At 39.8% G+C, this 15912-nt stretch overlaps 1 protein-coding gene across 2 annotated transcripts in view; it reads right to left on the bottom strand.

Annotated features, from left to right (window-relative positions):
* LOC106568707 (uncharacterized) overlaps positions 1–15912 on the bottom strand; it is a 73107-nt gene that overhangs the window by 38585 nt on the left and 18610 nt on the right. For both annotated transcript variants that reach the window (XM_014139282.3, XM_014139281.3), the window contains 13 exons: positions 5539–5592; positions 5303–5392; positions 4933–4977; positions 4793–4837; positions 4588–4650; positions 3769–3822; positions 3644–3670; positions 3485–3544; positions 2985–3047; positions 2731–2766; positions 2464–2511; positions 1408–1482; positions 237–281 (listed from right to left, as the gene is read on the bottom strand). In XM_014139282.3, coding sequence (XP_013994757.3) covers positions 237–281; positions 1408–1482; positions 2464–2511; positions 2731–2766; positions 2985–3047; positions 3485–3544; positions 3644–3670; positions 3769–3822; positions 4588–4650; positions 4793–4837; positions 4933–4977; positions 5303–5392; positions 5539–5592 — 705 coding nt within the window. The remainder of the gene's footprint in view (positions 1–236; positions 282–1407; positions 1483–2463; positions 2512–2730; positions 2767–2984; positions 3048–3484; positions 3545–3643; positions 3671–3768; positions 3823–4587; positions 4651–4792; positions 4838–4932; positions 4978–5302; positions 5393–5538; positions 5593–15912) is intronic.

The following is a 15912-nucleotide window of genomic DNA, read 5'->3' as shown; positions in this document are numbered from 1 at the left end:
TTGTCACGACAGAGGGAGGCATTACAACTGTACTGACATAACACCCATGGACAGAAACCTCCCTGTGTCATGGGGTGTCATATGGTAGACTAAAATGTCACAGTGAAACGACACTGTCATATGCATGCCATACGACCCTGTCAAATAAAATGTAACTGGATTCTGCCCATAAAACATACTGTAGATGATTAAAAGCTAGATATGCATGAGGAGTGAGAAACAAGGAGATGACTTACAGGTGAACCCTTACAGCCCTTCTCACCCAGTTCACCTATCTCTCCCTGCAGAGAGAAAAGACGAGGGTCAGCTGACCTCCATCACACCAGTCAGTGAGGTTTTCTGATTTGTCATACAGATTTCTTAAAGGATAGATATTACTCCACACACATCACAGTATTTATTGATTAATCACAATAATGATCATCTTAACCACTAAAAAGATTATTATCAGGTCAGAATTGCGGGCACTAAAAGGTCATGTTGTGGTATTGGTAATCTCTCGTGGACAGACTATGTAAACATAAATGGTACTGTTGATCTGTCCGGTGGTTGGACAAATCACGATTTTGCAGGAGTTAGCATCTTTTGATATTCTGAAAGGGAGGAGACATAGATTTGCCCGTAACTTGCAAAGAGAGAGGGTGGAGCTCTTCATTCCAGCTCTGATCCTCGTTTTATCTCTTCTCTTAATAACATGTATGGACCCAGAATTTAATGGAGCATCTGACCAATTACGGAATAGTTTAGATCTGGGTTAACCGAAATGATGGTAAAATGTCAGCTGTGCTCTATTGAACTTGCCTGTTGCAATGAAACCAATAGAAAATAATTAAAAAACACCCACTTCGCACTCCAGGCAGGCTAAAGCAAATGCTCAAAGTAGTTTAAACCTCTTAGGGATAGGGGGCAGTATTTTCACGTCTGGATGAAAAACGTGCCCAGAGTAAAATGCCTGGTACTCAGACCCAGAAGCTAGGATATGCATATTATTATTATTATTAGATTTGAATAGAAAACACTCAGAAGTTTCTAAAACTGTTTGAATGATGTCTGTGAGTATAACAGAACTCATATGGCAGGCAAAAACCTGAGAAAAATCCAACCAGGAAGTGGGAAATCTGAGGCTTGTAGTTTTTCAAGTGGATTTCTATTGAATTTGTAGTGTTTACGGGGTCATGTTGCACTTCCTAAGGCTTCCACTGTGGGTAGATTAGCGAGAATCGTATCTTTAAAATGATGTATAATACTTGTATGTGTAAGAAATATGAATTATGAGATTTTTGTTTTTTGAATTTGGCGCTGTGCTATTTCACTGGCCGCTAACGGGATTCGCGTGTTAAGGGGTCACTAAGAGGCTAAAGATTTCAAATAGTGTTTGAACCCAGGTCTGACATGGCTTGACTATACCTTCATATCGAAGGGAGCGTGGGCGTATAGTTTGATCCCTTTCGGTCCCGGGACTCCAGGGGGCCCTTGGTGTCCCTAGAAGAGAAATGGAACCAGTCACACATTGAATGGAATTCATATTTCATCCACCTGTATGTGTGAAGGACATCACACTGCTTGCTTAGCAAGTACCACCTCCTCCCGATTCGGCCCATACCTGCCGCGAACTCTGGACTTCTGCCCCACAAACACACGTGACCGTGCTCCCTAAAGCATCTTAGCTGATCGCGCCACCTCAAAAGCTAGCTAATGAGGCGAAGCAAGCTTGACACTTAAGGCTGAGGAGTAGTTTCACACATCCCCATGTGCTACATATACATGCAAATTATGATGTTAGGATGCTAGGATGAGCTAGTCATTGAGAGAAACCTGGTCCAAGAGGACAGCAGGGTTACAGCCTTCCCTGTAGCTCAGTTGGTAGAGCATGGTGTTTGCAACGCCAGGGTTGTGGGTTTGGTTCCCACGGGGGGCCAGCACAGAAAAAGAAATGTATGAAATGTATGCATTCACTACTGTAAGTCGCTCTGGATAAGAGCGTCTGCTAAATGACAAAAATGTAAAAAAAAATGTAAAAATGGTTAGTATAACAGATACCGGTAATCACAAACATTAACACACATTTACATTATGGTATACATGTCACACAAACAAGAAAACACAGAGAGTTCTCGCCTTCATATTTCAAGTGCAGCTCCACAGACTGGCCACACGGTGGCAGTGCAAAGAAGGCCATGTCTTAAATAACTACAAAACATAGCCTACTCTAAAAGGCATTCAATGCAACCATTTATAAGGTACTGAAGTAATTGGATTCTGTATAGGTACAAATTATATTTATGGTTATGAGTTTTAGCATAAGAGAAACAAAGGTGAGATATAATCAAGCACTAAACGTAAGCATGATTTCAAGTATTCCATTTGAGAGATTCAGAGATCTGAGGACTAGGAGATTTAGGCGAGTTATACATAGGATGAATAAAGAAAAAATAATGAGTTACAATGAAGGACTGTCTTTACCTTTAGACCACGAGGGCCAGGGATACTAGAGCGGCGTCCCTCTTGACCCTACAGAAAAGGTCAACAGTTACAGCACAACTGAGCCACCTTCCATTGACCTCAAATATCCCAATGTCCTACTGTTAACAAACACACACACACACACACACACACACACACACACACACACACACACACACACACACACACACACACACACACACACACACACACACACCACACACACACACACACACACACACACACACACACACACTAACCTATTACCTTTAATCCTGGTGCTCCAGGTAGGCCTATCAATCCCTTGATAGAGAGAGTAACAATAATGCACAATAAGACATAACTATACACGGTATGTTACAACCCTTACATAAGTATTATCTATTGCACCTCAATATTATACAAACCAATGGTATATCTGTGAAAAACCTAATAAAGAATACAAGTATTTTGCTACATTTATATAGCATAAGGTATGTGTAGCATAGCCAAGCTCAATCCAGGCAAAACAATGAACTTACCTCAACCCCACGAAGTCCTGCTTCCCCTGATGGTCCCGTCGGTCCTGGTGACCCAGGGACACCCTGTAAGACACCACAGAGAGTTGGGTTAATGTCTATCTCTGATAAAGAGGAGAGAGACATGCCCAGTCCCAAATGCCACAAGCCCATAACCCATATGCACTAGTGGATGACAGAGGATTTGATAAGTGTAAGCATGGCAAACATTACATCTAGCCTATCAGTAGGAAAGGGGATCCATATTGCTAATGTAAAGGACGACACACTGCTTGCTTGGCGAATACCACTTCCCCTTGATGCGGCTCATGCGCAGGAATGTGGGGGTCCGTTTTGGATGAAGGAAAAGGATGAATATATACAGAAGCAGAAGACATATAGAGGATATAGAGAGGAGATGGGAGGGTGAAAGAGAAGTAGAGTATGGAACTGGAGTTTGAGGAGGGACAGAGAGAAGGGAGAACAACGAGAGTGATGTTATATTATGGGATGCTGCTGGTTACCTGGTCACCGTCTCTTCCTCTAGGTCCAGGTTGGCCACTTCCAATTGTTTGAGATTCACCCTGCACATGCACACACGACATTTTAATTCTGCGGATTATTATTATTATAATGATGAAGGTATGAGCAGGAGGAGGAGGAGGAGGAGGAAGAGGAATTACCTTTGGTCCAGGCGCTCCAGGTGAACCCTGTACAATAAAAGAGGAATAGGAACATTATGGTAAAAGCGTATTTTGACAGACAGTAGTGAAACACACAGGTAAAGATGTGCATGTATCCATCTCACTCTTAATCCATCACTGCTGTGGAGTCCAGGTGGACCAGTTGAACCCCTGTTCCCCTGTAAAGACATTGTTGGCACCAGTTAGAAGGACTGTTAGCCTGACGACTCACACTCAATTATTCCGCTGCTCTGTCGTTCGCTACATACTTTAGTCTGAGACAGCCATAATTGAAATTGTTTGTGGTGACGAGGGGCAACAAGATGTGTTGTACAAAACAAAGCTATCAGCGATCGGATGGTATCTAACCAATTACAGTATCAAAGCTAATGACACATTGTCAAACCGCCGGTTTACCAACGTGTTTTCTGGCTCTGGCCCAAACCATTCGTTTCTGGTCCAATGTGTTGGCATTCGGTGAAGGGTCGGGGCAATACTCAGATCCAGACTCATTGCGGAGAATAAAATAACATCCGTTGGCGTGGCGTAGCGTTTGACTACATGAAGGAGCCTGGGTAGCCATGCAAAATGACTGTGGCACTGCATCCAAAATGGCACACTATTCCCTATTTATTGCACTACTTCTGACCAGGAAACCCAAGGCTCTGGTTAAATGTAGTGCACTATTTAGGGAATAGGGTGCCATTTGAAACACACTTTGGATGTCTCATTATATGTCATGATTGTGATACTATATGATGATAAACAGTAGTGATACACACTACTAATACTGCTGTCTACAGTAGTTTAAGTGTGTGACTATAATTGTGAATCTGTCCACATCTGCATTGAAAGAGAGCATACATATCTAGCTTGGTGTGCTACCTTTTGTCAGAGAGGTTCACATAGAGAGAATATGGCGACAATAGCCACTGTTACTGCACCTCTGTTCCATTGCATCCTGGGGCACCTTGTTGGCCCATTGGTCCTTGAAGGCCTGGGATGCCCTAGAGTAACAGTTTGGCAAATATTACACTGGATGAAGACACACACACACACACACACACACACACACACACACACACACACACACACACACACACACACACACACACACACACACACACACACACACACACACACACTTACCGGTAGACCTGGTGTCCCAGCAAATCCTTCTTTACCCTCAGGTCCCTGAAGAAATAAAAAGGATTGAAGTCTTAGGAACTGCAGGATTATATAAAATATACAGCAAAAGAAAAACTCTGACATGTATTGTGGAAAGTTACCCGATTGCCATATTGTCCTGGAGGTCCATGAGGGCCCACGTCCCCCTGGGAAAGACAATCAAGACATGATTCAGGTATGCTTCTTTTCGCAGGTATGAAAACGTGCAACCTTAGGTTCTCAAGGCTAGTACACTGCTAACTGTATCAAAATCTTTTACAATGCAGTCATGTGTTAATTTAAGAGTTTAAATAGCTAACTGTGCTAATCTAAGATCAGGTTCCCTCTGTCCATATAATAGTTTATAAAAGGCCAAACTAATCCTATATCAGCACTCATTTTAGACGCTTTATGAATACGGGCCATGTATAATATTGCCATTTAATGGCAATTCTTATGTGGAGCATACTGTAGTGCAGGTAAGGAAAGTACCTTTGGTCCCACTGTTCCAGGGTGACCCTCTGAGCCCGGATAGCCAACCGACCCAGGTGGACCAGTCTCTCCTGAGTAACCCTTTTCTCCCTGTGTGTGCGTGTGTGTGTGTGAGTGAAAGAGAGCGAGAGAGATGGAGATAAAAACAGAAATAGAGAATATTGAATAGTGTGATGAGAAAAAAATGTGCAACAGTTACTCCCAAGGGTGCTTGCCTTGGCTGGTGGTCTGCTTACCTTATTGCCTTTGACTCCTTCACAGTGACACCTCGACTTCCCAGTACACGCACACTAGAACAAAAACAAAACACACTCATTATAGCTGGCTTTTTATTTTGTTGCCCAGCACAGAAACACTGTACTCAATTTATTGTATATGTAACACGTTTGTGTAGCCTACAACGTCAAGTTAAGATTCGGTTGGTATGTTTATCTCAAGTTTGGACGTAAAATAGCCTAGGGGCCTTGTAGTGGTCGTAGAGGCTGGAAATCAGCGGAAATTAAGCAGGTTGAAGTGCTCAATGTGTATATTTACAGTTCTTGGTGATCCAACGGTGAGACATAATATAATTACAAATATCAAATAAGTGTAGTACACTAACAATACACTGGCAACAGCTGAAAGAAAAGCTTCTGAATCAGTAAATGTCCATATACACTAAACAAAAATATATTAGCAACATGTAAAGTGTTGGGTCCCAAGTTTCATGAGCTGAAATAAAAGATCCCAGAAATGTTCCATACACACAAATAGCTTATTTCTCTCAAATTGTGCACAAATTTGTTTACATCCCTGTTAGTGAGCATGTTTTCCTATACCAAGATAATCCATCAAACTGACAAGTGTTGCTGATTAAACAGCATGATCATTACACATCTGCACCTTTGCTGGGGACAATAAAAAGTCTAAAATGTGCAGTTTTGTCACACAATTGACTGATTTCCTTATATGAACTGTAACTCAGTAAAATCTTAGAAATTGATGCATGTCGCGTTCATATTTGTGTTCAGTGTACATTGCTACATTGGTAGCCTACATTCATCTAAAGCAGACCTAATCACAATATTTATTCACAGTTCTTAAATTGAACACTTTACAAAATGTTCTTCCAACTCATAGAAGCTTACTGATTCCCAATCGTGGCACACGCATACCACGCATTTCTAATCGCGCTGAGGCAACAGAACAGAGAAACCAGACGCATGAACACATGGAGTGCTCATTTAAAATAGCAGAAAACTCTTAAATGGAATTCAATAAATCAAAACTTTTTCTCATAAATGTAGTTGTTTGTTAGGTCTTCAAATGATCTCTGAGAATGAAAACAGTAAATGAATTTGATAATATGTATTCTCAGTGAATTTGGTGATGTTTCCCTCCCATCTTACATCCTGATATCACCAGGTTCTTACTTGCTATTAAGTTGTATTTATTTTTAAATCCCCCCCCCCCCCATTGTTAAAGGGATAGTTCACCTAAATTACATTATTACATTTGGGTTGCTGTCATACCTGGTCAATAGACTGCTTAGACTGGTGAACTATCCCTTTAACAATGTGTGGTGGTGGTGGTGGTGGTGGGATTCCTAAAAATGGAATCACTTAATAGCGAGAACAGCACCATCTAGTGGTCAGAACCTGGTACTATCAGGATGTAGGACTGTGTAAACCCAACAGCTTCAGTTACTAAATTGAACAGGGGAAAAAAGTATGTGGTAGATTATCACAACTCTTAGTACAAAACTCAAAACAGATAATCAAAAAGGCAGTTCACACTATGTTTGATATGATTCTCTTCTCTTTTGTTAAGACATTTTACTATTACTTAATCCGACTGCTCTTAATTGATGATATCTTAAACTTTTGGTTTGGGGGAGGGGGATTTGGGGGGGAGGGGGGGGGGGGTTACCCTGCTTTACTAAAATTGCATTGGCCAATACCGTAATATATATCATTTACGTACAGACACTTTTATCCAAAGTGACAACAGTCCACACATTTTGGTATGTGACAGCCATTCAGACCCATAACTCTGCTGTTGCAAGTGACATGCTCTTCTGAACTGAGCCACATACAGGACCACTACAATACATAAGTACAATAAAATACACATTTACAATCCAGGTGGAAGATGTATGATTGCCATCCCCATGAGTGTACCACCCTCCTTTAGGCCATGGATGAGGCATGCAATGATTTCAATCCAGACGTACTATATGTCAGGCTTGGATTCGCCATCACAAAAGGTTTTTCCCCAGGTGCATGAACAATGAGGATATTTACTGCGATTTTAATGAGACCCTATGGCCAAATGTTCAAGACAGGCTTGATACAAACTAGTGCCCGTTTTTTTCATTTGATTACATTGTGAAAGATATCTTCAGTGATCACACATGGGATAGAAATTATGGAAATGTGATGTTCAGTAAATTTTTTATGAGTAGTGAAAGATTATTGCCTCATGTGAAAACAGTGTAATGTACTTAAATGTACAGTACTTTAGCATACTACATTCAAAGGGAAAAATGTAAACATGTATCTTAATTTTTTTGTTATTGGATGAATTGGTTGTTTGAAGAACTAAATTGAGAAGATATTATGTGGTGTTTTGGTGATTAAACCAATGTAATCATTTCACAGAAAACTTATTTCGGATCAACGGTTGCGTGGTGGAAGAGGTCTACAAACAAAATGAATGAACAATGAAAGGTTTTGAATGTAAGACCGGCTGCGTTACAAGCGTTACCAGCTTGGAGTTTTGTATTAAACGTTTTGAAAATTCACGACATACACTTGTGAAAATAGTATCAAAGTGAGAAAAAAATAAATCAATAAAGTTACAATTTGCCAATTTAGGTGTAGTCAAGTAGCTTATTTCTCAGAGATCAAATTATAACAACAAAATAATGTTGAAGGAATGCTAATCTTATCCATTTCTAACATAAATAATGTCAGAACAATATGAGATGGTAGGTCTCAAAATCCTCTTGTTTTTTTCAAAAAATTTTTTAGGTGGAATGGCCCAGCTGCTAAACAGCAACAATTGTGCTTAGTGTATGTGTGTGTAACCAAACCACAACACTGTAAAACAAATCCTCTTGTTTTTACTGTAAAAAAGGAACAGTATGTTACCATTCCATATTTTAAGTTATCCAATACTGTTGCTACTGAAATTGATTTACAGTACCAATAATTATGCTGTAGACATTTTACAGCAACAAACAGTGCCTTGCAAAAGTATTCATCCCCCTTGGCGTTTTTCCTATTTTGTTGTATTACAACCTGTAATTTAAATTTATTTTTTATTTGGATTTCATGTAATGGACATACACAAAATAGCCCAAATAGGTGAAGTGAAATACAAAAAATAAGTTGTTTAAAAAAATTCGAAAAAATAAAAAAACATAAAAGTGGTGCGTGCATATGTATTCACCCCCTTTGCTATGAAGTCCCTAAATAAGATCTGGTGCAACCAATTACCTTCAGAAGTCACATAATTAGTTAAATAAAGTCCATCTGTGTGCAATCTGTAATGGAAATTATATGATTAAAAGTTTGACTAAATGATTTCACTCAGAAACCATATAACCTGTTGAAATGTATTACAAATTATAAAGGCTATGGCTGTGGGTGAGTAGACTGTTTAAAACTAAGACACTGTTACCACTTCAAAATGAGCAGGGCAGAGTTGATAAGACGACCTTGGGAAAGGAACAGGAGAAGATGCCTCCCTAAGTTAGGGAGAGAAACAACGGCCTGGGAACTGCTTAGTTGGCAGGAGATTAGAAGACAGGTGGCAAGGTTTGATAAGGAATGTATGTGTACTGTGGAAAAATACAGCCGCCTAAAGCTGGGTGGAGTTCTCTACTGATGTAAGTTTATGTGTGTGTGTGTGTGTGTGTGTGTGTGTGTGTGTGTGTGTGTGTGTGTGTGTGTGTGTGTGTGTGTGTGTGTGGGAATATAAAAGGCTTTGTACATTGTAAGGATTTCAGAGCTCTCATAAATAAACATTTTGACCATTGTAGGCTGGCTATCCGTCTGCTTCATTCAACCAGAATCTTACACTCTCTGGGGGGGCAGACTGAGTAGTTTAATTGAAGTTCGGTTTAAGAACATTGATAACTTAATTCCCGTAACACAATCTGAAATTTCAGTATATATACATCTGTTCTGTAAGGCCTGCAGACTGCAGCACCACCAAGCAAGTGGCTCCATGAAGACCAAGGAGCTCTACAAACAGTTCAGGGACAAAGTTGTAGAGAAATACATATCAGGGTTGGGTTATAAAATAAGATCAGAAACTTTGAACATCCCAAGGAGCGCCATTAAATCCATTATTAGAAAATGGAAAGAATATGGCCCCACAACAAACCTGTCAAGAGAGGGCCGCCCACCAAAACTCACAGACCAGGCAAGGAGGGCATTAATCAGAAAGGCAACAAAGAGACCAAAGATAACCCTGAAGGAGCTGCAAAGCTCCACAGCGGAGATTGGAGTATCTGTTCATAGGACCACTTTAAGCCGTACACTCCCAGAGCTGGGCTTTATGGAAGAGTGGCCAGAAAAAGCCATTGCTTAAAGAAAAAAATAAGCAAACATGTTTGGTATTTGCCAAAAGGCATGTGGGAGACTCCCCAAACATATGGAAGAAGGTACTCTGGTCAGATGAGACTAAAATTGAGCTTTTTGGCCATCAAGGAAAATGCTATGTCTCGCGCAAACCCAACACCTCTCATCACCCCGAGAATAACATGCACACAATGTTTTTCATTGGCAGGGACTGGGAAACGGGTCAGTATTGAAAGTACACAAAGTATTGACTTGAAGGGGGGGGGGGGGTGAATTGGTATGCACACTCAAGTTCTATTTTTTTTCTTATTTCTTGTTTGTTTCTCAATAAAAAGTATTTTGCATCTTCAAAGTGGGCATGTTGTGTATATCAACTTTATTTTACCTTTATTTAACTAGGCAAGTCAGTTAAGAACAAATTCTTATTTTCAATGATGGCCTAAGAACAGAGGGTTAACTGCCTTGTTCAGGGGCAGAACGACAGATTTGTACCTTGTCTGTTTGGGGATTTGAAATTGCAACCTTCCGGTTACTAGTCCAACACTCTAACCACTAGGCTACGCTGCCGCCCCAAATGATACAAACCCCCAGAAAATCAATTTTAATTCCAGGTTGTAAGGCAACAAATAGGAAAAATGTCAAGGGGGTGAATACTTTCGCAAGTCACTGTACTCTTACTGTAAAGCTATATTTGCATATTTCCCAGAGTGCCTTTCCTTTCGAATGAATAGTAGTACCACCCATGACTGTATTCGTTAGTGAAAGAGAGATGTTGTTGTATTCATCAATGTTCTGTCCTGTAGCCTTCAACAAGTAAGATCCTAAGCAAATATGCTATCATAACATTTTTATTTTATAACACAATATGTATTCATAAGGCCTTATTTTGAGGTCCTAGTTTTACTCTTACACAGCGGCCTGAAAATCATGATTTAGGGTTGCAAAATTCTGGTAACTTTCTCAAAATTCCCAGAAATCCTGGAGGAATCTTCCAACTGGAATTCTGGAAAACATGGGAATTTTGGGAAAGGTACCACACTTTTGCAACCCTACCTGTAAATCACATTATGCTGGCTTGCAAAGTGATGTGTAATTCCTATTGGAAACCAGTCAGAGTTAGGATATCCAACAGTTGGAATGTATTCTCACCTGCAACCTGCAGTCAGAATGACTGCCAGGGTCAGGCACTTTGTGAGGTGACTCCCTAAGCCATTTAAACTGGAACAACCATTTCAGTGTTGGGTGCAAAACAAACCAAAAACATAATCAAACTAACTGATTGGATTAGTTTAGAAACATGCTATTTCTCTTTGTGTAGCATAAGATTAATCAATCAATCAATCATTTTGAATATTTACAAATACAATAAGTGAACTGCTACTGTGTTTTACATAGCTTTTAACAGTAATGTCTAAAATACATCTAATATTTCCCGACTGTTAAATTTTTTCCCATAATGCAATGTCATTTATGGTAATCAACTGTGTTAGGTTTATACAGTATGTGACCGTTGATTATACAGTAATTTAGCAAGACAATTACAGGATAATTCTTATTTTTTTTACAGTGTGGTAGTAACAGCATTGTGCATCAACTAAGCTTATACTTGCTGTCCTCACTCATTTCCTCTCCTATTTTCCTGTCCTGAGTTTCCCTGATCCCTTCAAATTGACAACCTAAGTGTCCCTATACTCAGACTAAACACACACACACACATACCATCCTCCATCCCCAAAATGCACTCGTCGACCCCCTCAAACTTAAGTTAGTACGGAAAGGTGTAAACCCTCAAGTCCTAATGCACTTATGGCACCACACACAAACACATTGGGACTCGCACACGGCTGTTTACTGGCCCGTCCACATGATTGATGCTGTTTGCAAATCAATGCAAACACTGAACCACCGGTGTATCAAACACCCCTAAGTAGGCCAGATTAAGACAAGTACAGTGTGTTCATCTTTAATAGCTTTTTAGTAGATTGCATGTTTGTGAGACAGACTTACTTTACATGAAAGGACATTTACTGAGTAAAGCAAAGTCAGTTACATCAGACATCCAGTCCAAACATTGCCAGCCTCTATACTGTAAATGTTTTTCTAGAGCTATGGTAAAATGACTATTTCAAATCTATCACTAAATCATTTGACTTTGTTGGAAGGAGTTGTACTATCCATGAATAAGAATGACAGCAATTGATTGACAAACACCTGAATACTTTCCTGACAGTTCTTGTCACCATTTATCAGATTTCAGCAGCCACTACTCTTAAACTTGTGGATATGGAACGCTGTTTGTGTGTCAAATAACCCTATTTGACGCATCAAATAAGCTTTTGATTTGACATGTCAAATAACACAATTCCATTATAGAATGTTGAGTGTGGTGAATTTGCACTTGCAAGCCAAGCGCCACCATTACGATCACTGTCAAAGCTGTACAATACCGCGATGGTAATAAGACATTATTTGTTCGACCAAATGTGAAAACGTCTGTGTGAGCATTTGAAATTAGATCTGGCTCAAACGAGCAGGATCAAACATGTTTGCAAATATATTTGACACACATGTTATCAGCAACTTCTGGGGTAACTAGCTATCTTTAGATTGGTACAGTGGCTTGCAAAAGTATTCACCCCCCTTGACATTTTTCCTATTTTGTTGCCTTACAACCTGTAATTAAAATTGATTTTTGGGGGGTTTGTATCATTTGATTTATACAACATGCCTACCACACTGAAGATGCAAAATATTTTTCATTGTGAAACAAACAAGAAATAAGACATAAAAACCGTAAACTTGAGCGTGCATAACTATTCACCCCCCAAAGTCAATACTTTGTAGAGCCAACTTTTGCAGCAATTACAGCTGCAAGTCTCTTGGGGTATGTCTCTATAAGCTTGGCACATCTAACAACTGGGATTTTTGCCCAATTCTTTAAGGCAAAACTGCTCCAACTCCTTCGATTTGGATGGGTTCCGCTGGTATACAGCAATCTTTAGGTCATACCACAGATTTTCAATTGGATTGAGGTCTGGGCTTTGACTAGGCCATTCCAAGTCATTTAAATGTTCCCCTTAAACCATTCGAGTGTTGCTTTAGCAGCATGCTTAGGGTCATTGTCCTGCTGGAAGGTGAACCTCAGTCCCAGTCTCAAATCTCTGGAAGACAAACAGGTTTCCCTCAAGAATTTCCCTGTATTTAGCTCCATCCATCATTCCTTCAATTCTGACCTGTTTCCCAGTCCCTGCCGATGAAAAACATCGTGGGCTTGTTATTCTCGGGGTGACGAGAAGTGTTGGGTTTGCCCGAGACATAGCATTTTCCTTGAAAAAGCTCAATTTTAGTCTCATCTGACCAGAGTACCTTCTTCCATATGTTTGGGGAGTCTCCCACATGCCTTTTGGCAAACACCAAACATGTTTGCTTATTTTTAACCCAACCCTGATCTGTATTTCTCCAGAACTTTGTCCCTGACCTGTTTGGAGAGCTCCTTGGTCTTCATGTTGCCACTTGCTTGATGGTGCCCCTTGTTTAGTGGTGTTGCAGACTCTGGGGCCTTTCAGAACAGGTGTATATATACTGAGATCATGTGACAGATCATGTGATAAAGTCCACCTGTGTGCAATCTAACTAATTATGTGACTTCTGAAGGTAATTGGTTGCACCAGATCTTATTTAGGGGCTTCATAGCAAAGGGGGTGAATATATATGCACGTACCACTTTCCCATTTTTTAGACAAGTTATTTTTTATATTTCACTTCACCAATTTGGACTATTTTGTGTATGTCCATTACGTGTAATCCAAATAAAAATACATTTAAATTACAGGTTGTAATGCAACAAAATAGGAAAAACGCCAAGGGGGATGAATACTTTTGCAAGGCACTGTACCTAGCTAGCGCCAATGCAACCAGCCTGAAAACAATGAACAGTAAAAACTGCAGCCGATTTCAATATTCTTAGCAATGATTTAGGAATCCATGTGAGTAAGTATTAGCTAGTTAGCCACTTGTTGTTCTCATAATGAAATAACTAGCTAGCCTGCTACTTAACCCTGTTGCCCAAAACTAGCGTTATAAGCAGCCAGCTAGCTTCATCTGACTACTATGGCTTGACCGGACTGGGTAATGTGTTGTGTAGCTAGCCACAATAAGGATTAGCCACAATAGTGGAATTTGCAGTTTGCCTTTAAAATAAAAGTCCCTATTTGAAAGTCAGGGAAGAACATTGTTTGAATCTATCAGCTAGCTAGCTTTTTTTACGACCAGCACTGTCTACTCTAGAGCTTGGGTAAGTGTGTCTGTGCTCGTGCAGCAGCAGCACGGGCGCCAGACCAAACTTTACCAGCATCATAGCATACGTATCGGTGAATCATTGTGACATTTGAAATACGAGTGATAGTGTAATCAATGAGTAATAACAACATCAAAAATTAATGAAGGTGTTAAATTATGTGACGTGCAGTCATTTTCAGGTCCTGATTGGTCAATAAGCTTATTTGACACGTCAGATAGTGTTATTTGACGTATCTTTTTTGACACATAAAGACCCAAACGGCGTTCCATATGTCGATGCCGTCTACCATAACACCCTTCACTTTATCACAGGTGACAGTTCTAATACTCACCACTGCATCCCGTATCAAAATGTTGGCTGGTCCTCATTAAAGTCCCGTACATCACTTTATTAGTCCCTTTTTGTTTACAAAGTTCTACTTTTCAAGCTTCTGACTTACTTAACTTTGTCGTTAAAGTATAAAAACATGAGATACCAAACCCATTCACAGGGTTGGTTAATGTCTTAGGTTCCTTGGGTCTCCATCGAGTTCACCGAGGAGTGCAGTTGTTTTGATTGACTTTAATTAACATTTTTGTCATTTAGCAGATGCTCTTGTCCAGAGCGACTTCCAGTTAGTGCATTCAACCTAAGATAACTAGGTGGGACAATCACTTTTCACAGTCATATAAACATTTTCCTCAATAAAGTAGATACCAGCAGTCAGAGCTAGTGAGGGGAACAAAAAAAAAATGTCCTCAGGGCACCATTGAAAATTAGACACTAGTCTCAAATTGGGCGAATAAATAAAGGTTAATACAAATAAAAACATTGTAAATATAACATACTAATAAAAATACTAAATAAACTACATAAAGTACAAGAGGCATGCAGATAAAAGAAAATAAGATTATAGGGATAAAGTATGGACTGTGTTTGCCCATGTGCATAGTGATTGGAATAAGGTACAGTACAGTAGCAGCATTGAATTATATGAAAGTATATACATTAGCAGTGCAGTGAGGTGACATAACTATTGCATTGGTCTGGTAGAGAAAAGTAAGTTCAGTGTGTACAGAATATAAATAAAAGTTAAGTGTATTAGGGTGCAGAAGTCAGCCCATGGTTCAGCTGTTGAAACCGTCTTGTGGCTTGGCGGTAAAGACTGGCTTTGAGACAGGTGGTCCCAGACTTAGGTTAAATTCCAATACCCCCTTAGCCCTCCCCCTAAAGTTTAAAAAAACTTTTGTGGGTTTTTTTCTTTCTTTTGGTGTTCTGCAGCGTTCGGCAGGTCTTTTTCCAGGTGTTTGAGTACACAAAACATTTTCTTGAGGCAAGTCGAAATTTGGTAGCCGAAGTCTAATCCCCTTTGTCTGTGATTGGTCAACAGTAGGGATTTTTCAATGAAGGGTGTGTTGTCATTCAAAGACAGACAACTAATTTAAATGATAATTTTTTCACTTGAGAAATACTGTACCAAACATCTTAGTTAGATGTAAAATTGTGCGACTAAGACCTTCTTGGCAAAAACGTAAAAATGAAAGACAGATTTCTTGAATTATCTTAGATTGATTCTGAATATTTTGAGGAAGTGTTACTGTATGTTGTTGCGTACGGCATCTCAAGAAGGACCAATAGTTTTTTTCATGTTTTTCAAGTAAAGTTATTTTAATGGAGTATGTGGGCACAGACGTTCACAGCGCCTAGCCGAGTTCTGCTGGGAGGAAACCAAACCTATTTATACGGACACCTTTAGCCCTCTC

Source organism: Salmo salar, chromosome 14 (genome assembly GCF_965601325.2).
Source record: "Salmo salar chromosome 14, fSalSal1, whole genome shotgun sequence".
In the NCBI taxonomy this organism is placed as follows: domain Eukaryota; kingdom Metazoa; phylum Chordata; class Actinopteri; order Salmoniformes; family Salmonidae; genus Salmo; species Salmo salar.
Note: the sequence above shows the minus strand (reverse complement) of the source record. Positions and strands in the feature narration are given on the sequence as shown.